General features: G+C 51.7%; 1 protein-coding gene across 1 annotated transcript in view; it reads right to left on the bottom strand.

Annotated features, from left to right (window-relative positions):
* ASMT (acetylserotonin O-methyltransferase) overlaps nt 1-1,282 on the bottom strand; it is a 16,404-nt gene extending 15,122 nt beyond the window's left edge. The window contains exon 1 of the mRNA XM_006902420.1: nt 1,214-1,282. Coding sequence (XP_006902482.1) covers nt 1,214-1,282 — 69 coding nt within the window. The remainder of the gene's footprint in view (nt 1-1,213) is intronic.
* Nucleotides 1,283-5,504: the final 4,222 nt, after the last annotated feature.

The following is a 5,504-nucleotide window of genomic DNA, read 5'->3' as shown; positions in this document are numbered from 1 at the left end:
TATATATAATCACACACACACACATGCATACTTTTACAGCATTGTTGTTATGGGCTATCAAGTCGCTTACAACTCATAGCAATCCTATGCACAGAAGCTCTGAACCCTGTCGTATCCTGAGTCAATCCCTTGGCACCAGCAGCCAGGATACTAAAAGATGAATTGCATTGGGAAAATCTGCTGTCAGAGACCCCTGCAGAGTGCTGAAGTTCAAAGATATCTGTCTAGAAACTAAGGTGTGCCTGATCCAGGCCATGGTCTTTGCAATCACTTGTTATGCATCAGAGAGCTGGACAATGACTAGGGAGGATAGAAAGAGAATTGTTTGAGCTGTGGTGTTGGAGAAGAGTATAGAACATACCATGGACAGCTAGGAGAACAAACAAGTCTATCCTAGAGATGGTGGAACCAAATTTCTCTCTGGAGGCAAAGATTTTGAAGCTCCACCTCACATACTTTGGACATGTAGCCAGGAGGGACCAGTTCTTGGCAATATTTATAATAAGAATTTATTAATAATAATCATTACTTGTTAATGTTGTTTTGTGTATCATAGAGTCTAAATTGACCCATAACTGACCCTCTGATGGGTTTTCAGGGGCAGTTAATCGCACAGGAGGGCATTTCCCATCCTTGTCCCACGGAGCAGCTGGTGGCCTTGAACTGTGTGCCTTTGGGATTGCAGCACAGCTTCTTGCCATGAGGCCACCTTATTGATGGAGCTTATAAATACTTATTGATGATCCTTTTTAGTAGTACTTATAAGAATTTGTTACCAATACTCATGGATTTATTAATAATAAATCAATAAATAGATCATAAAGATTTCTTAAGAAAGCTGATGAGAGAGACAGCATATACTAAATGAGTGACCAGGCAGGCACCCTCGGGATTTATTAATAACAAATCAATAAATAGATCATAAATATTTCTTAATAAAGCTGATGAGAGGGACAACATATACTAAATAAGTGACCAGGCAGGCACCCTGGGACTTGGAATCGATGATTCAGAATAAAATGAGGACACATGATTAATGGAGAAAACAATATGTCTTGTAAGCTTTCCCTCAAACCACACTTTAAAACCATGAATATGAACAGGGCCATAGACCAGGGCAGTGGTGCTGGTCTGCGGTCCTGGCATGAGTGAGTGGTCAGGGGCCCGTGCCCCAGGACCCCGGGGTGGTGGTCAGTGTCCCCAGCGTTCCTACCTGAGACACCATGAAACCACTGGAGTATTCGTTCAGGAGCCTGAAGGCACGGTCCCCGGGTCCCTCCATCGCTCAGCCTGGCCAGGCTCGGCCGCCCGCTCTCCTCTGTGTCTGCGCTGGACACTGGCCAGCCCCCCAAGTGTGCACAGAGCGGGCCACTCCGCAAAGCTCCATTAGCTTTATTACACGGATTCCAAACCCCGGCAGGGTTCCTGCTGGCTTATCCACACCCCACAGCCTCCATGACCTCACCGCCCTAAAATAGTCGTGTCCAGAATCCCTTTGTTACTTAACCCTTCCCCAGACAAGCCCACCACCCTCCACTCCCTGTCCACTCCCAGCGACCCTGCGTGACCGAGCAGAGCTGCCCCATGGGGTCTCCAAGCCGTGAATCTTTCCAGAAGCAGACAGCCTTCCCTTTCTCCCTCGGAGAGGCTGGTGGGTTCAAACCCCTGACCTTGTGGTTACAGCTGAGTGTGTCTCCCCTGTGCCAGCAGGGCTCCTGAGAGTCTAGATACATAGTATCTCTATAGATTCTAGATACATAGTATCTCTATAGATTCTAGATACATAGTATCTCTATAGATTCTAGATACATAGTATCTCTACAGTAGCATCTGTACATAACTGTATGCATGTAACTGTGCATGGTTACTGCCCTGAAATCATATTTACACATTAAACAACAAGAACAAAATCTCCCCTGAAGTCCCCTTCAAACTAAAATCTAGTTCAGTTCAACTAGTGAAGAATAAGTTCTTGATTATTGGACTCCTTGGATGGGAAGTGGAAATTCATACTAGATAGAGAAAAGACTGAAGTCCTAATGATTTCAACACCTATGATAGTAGCCTTCAAGAAAGCAAAAGACATTTCACTGGGGAAATCTGCTGTCCAGGACCTCTCCAATAACGAGCAAGGGTGTCACTGTAAAGGCTAAGGTGTGCCTGATTCGAGGCATAGCCTTTTTACTATTGCTTCCTAAAGCATAAAAGAAGTGGACAGCAAATTAGGATGACAGAGGAAGAACTGCTGCCTTTGGGCTGTGGTGCTGCAGAGGAGTCTGGAACATCCCACGGACGGCCTGAAGGACAAACAGGTCTGTCTTAAGAAGAAATGCATCCAGGGTGGTCCTTACAGGCCATGATGGGGAGACTTGGTCCAGGGCTTTCCCTTCCCATCTCTCTGCCTTATTTCTCTTCTCATGACTCTCTCTTCTGCGTCCACCCCCACCGCCGTCTCTGTTCCTCTGTCCATCCATCCATCTCCACCCATGAGGCCCATCCCTCTGCTTCCTCTCCCACCTGAGACCACCTCACTCTTATCTGTCCATCATCACCCCTCCTCTTCAATGTCCCTCATGATCTTCTCCTCCTCTTCCCTGTCCATGATGGCTCTCCTCTCCTCCACGTCCCCTACCCATCACCGCCTCTCCACCTGTGTCCCCACGTCTCTGTCCACCCCGCACTCCCCTCTCCCAGTTCATCTTTCTCCTTCTCCCCCTTTGCCCCGTGCACTCCTCTCCTCTCCTCCCACATCTCCTATCACCATCTGTGTGTCCCGTCTGTCCACCACTCTTCCCTGTCCTCCACTCACCTCTCTCCCCCATCTCCTGGGCCCTGCCCTGCCCTTCCAGAGTCCCTGACCACCAGGACTCTCACCAGGGGTTCCCCGGTCCCCCTCCTGTGATGCAGGAGGCGACAATACAGTGATACAGCCCAGCAGCATCCACCTGCCTCCCCGTCCTGCCATGATGCTCAGCCTCACCTGGGCCCATTCAGGTGGGACCTCACTTGATCCGTCTTTGTCCTCTGACCCCAGGGTGTGGGTGGGGCTCGACCCTACCCCTTCCCCTCTCCTATAGAGGGACAGGAGAGGATTTTTGTAATGGGGCCACTGTCTTGATCCACAAGAAAGGAGTTTTCTTTTGTTGTGTGTTGGGGGGCCTGGAGAAAGGAGGAGACTGGGGAGCTCCGACTGGTTTGCTGCTAGCCCACGCAGAGGTGCAGTGGCCAGGGGGAAGCCTGGGACACAGCCAGCACCAAGAACTTAGGGTGTTAACAGCGCCGTGGCACATGGGTCCACCCTGAAGCCCCCTGCGGCACTGTAGGACACGCCAAACCCACTGTCGCTGGAGCTGTACCTATGTGGCGGCTGACGAAAGGGTTACTGGTTCGAATCCACCTCAGAGGCACCTTGGAATCAAGACCTGGCAATCTGTGGCTGAAAGCTCTCAGCCTGGGGGAAAAAAAGCCCTGTAAAGCGAGCGGGAAGTTCTGCCCTGACCCGCGTGGAGTCGAGATTGTGTCCACGGCAGGGGGCAGGGATGGAGGAGACACAAAACTACAAGGTCACCGTGTGCTGGTGAGAATGCAGATGTAAGTTCTAGAAAGAACAGACTCTCCCAGGGGCTTGAGCTGTGGGCCGACTGTCTGTTTGTCCTTATGGGGTGGGGTTCTTCTCAGAGCCTGCAGTGCACGGTGGCAGATTCCTGCTGGGGTGATGGCCTCAGTGCCGTCCACTCCCAGGGCTGTGGGCTCAGCCACCGCCCGGCCCTTGAGCCCAGAGCAGCTCACACAGGAAGATGCCTATCTCTCCCTCAGGCACCGGTAGATGCGAACCTTGGACCTTACACGGTCACTCTCGCTGCTGCCCACTCCTGGCCGACCCTCCGTGTGGGTCTTCAGAGGTTGTAAACAGCAGGACAGACTCTGAACCTCTGAGCTCCAGGTTACCATATCGTCACACCTGTGCAGTTGGGAGCCAGCCCTCAGGTGACCCTCTCATGTTTTCAGAGGTTGTGCGTGGCTCTGGAAGGAGACGGCCCACCTGTCTCACTAGGAGAAGCGAGTCGACTCAAAACACCTGATTCTGGGTTGGCAATGGGGCTCTTTGACCAACAGGCCACCTGTTACACATACATTATAAAGTTTCTGCTGCGGATTAGAAAGTTGGTGGTTCAAAGCCGAATTAAAAAGTTGGTGGTTCAAAACCAAATTAAAAAGTTGGTGGTTCAAAGCCACCGGCCACTCCGAGGGAGAACGCTGAGGCCATCTGCTTCTGTAAGATTCACAACCTTGGAGACCCCATGGGGCAGCTCTGCTCTGTCCTGTGCGGTCACTGGGAGTCAGAATCGATTTGAAGGCAGTCTTTTTTTGTTTTGATCCTCCAGATTTTGGGGGTTGCACGTGCTCACACATAAAGGGGGCTCCCCCCTTGTGATCTATTTTAGACGCTGCTGACACTTGTTGGTTCTGGGGTGATTGGTCACCTCTTTCTTCTCCACGTTCTCTTCTTGGGGAGGGGGTGCGCGTCTTACAGGGTGGGGCTGGGGCCGCATCACTGTCCATCAGATGCCAGGCAGTCCCTGGCACCTGCATTACCTCTGATCCCTTCCAACTATGCTCCAGTGCACCCAGATGGAGCGTGGGCCGCTGTCCCCCAAAGCTGTAAATCCTAATGATGCACGGGGGAGGGGGGCTGTGGCTCAAAGGCCGGCAGCTGACCAGCAGCTCCGACGGAGAACGCCGAGGCCACTTCTTCTGTGCGGACTCACGGCCCGCGAGAGCCCGGGGGGCGGCTCTGCTCCGTCCTGCAGGGTCAGCCGTCACCTGGAACCCACTTGCAGGCCTGGAGTTTTGAGGGTTTTTTTTGTTTGTGATGTAGAATTATCATTGTAGGATGATAATGCCATCGGAGCCAAGATTCTCTGCTCTTTTCCTAAAGATGGTATGGTATAGCGTGTCTTCCATCCATGTCTTTGGGGATCTAACAAGCTGACCTCCGAGATCATTAAGTCAGCCAGTCCAGCAGCCAAGGGTCACTCCCAGCTCTCTGGTCTTCCAGTGCCTACAAGTGCCACGTCCACACAGCTGCGCTGATGGGCACCGGCCTCCCGTGTGACCGCCAAGCGGTCAGGGGTCGCCTCTGCCTCGGTGGCACTTAACGTTACAAAACACAGAATCTATTAACAGGCAGGAGAGGGCAAACTCCTTCTGTGCGATTGACAGCTCCTGAAAAACCCGCCAGAGGGGCAGCCAGAGGTCAGCTTCCGATGGACGGCACCGAGTCTACTTGGGGAGCTGGACTGGCCGAGTCTGAACTGTGCTGAGAGAGAGACAGAGAAAGAGAGAGAGAGAGAGAGACAGAGAGCCAGAGACACAGACAAAAAGAGACAAAGAGAGACGACAGAGACACAGACACAGACAGAAAAAGAGAGAGACACACACAGAGAGACACAAAGAGACAGAGACCAGACACACACAGAGACACAAAGACAGAAACAGAGATA

Source organism: Elephantulus edwardii, unplaced genomic scaffold (assembly GCF_000299155.1).
Source record: "Elephantulus edwardii isolate Elephantulus edwardi_28Jun2011 unplaced genomic scaffold, EleEdw1.0 scaffold00410, whole genome shotgun sequence".
Taxonomy (NCBI): domain Eukaryota; kingdom Metazoa; phylum Chordata; class Mammalia; order Macroscelidea; family Macroscelididae; genus Elephantulus; species Elephantulus edwardii.
Note: the sequence above shows the minus strand (reverse complement) of the source record. Positions and strands in the feature narration are given on the sequence as shown.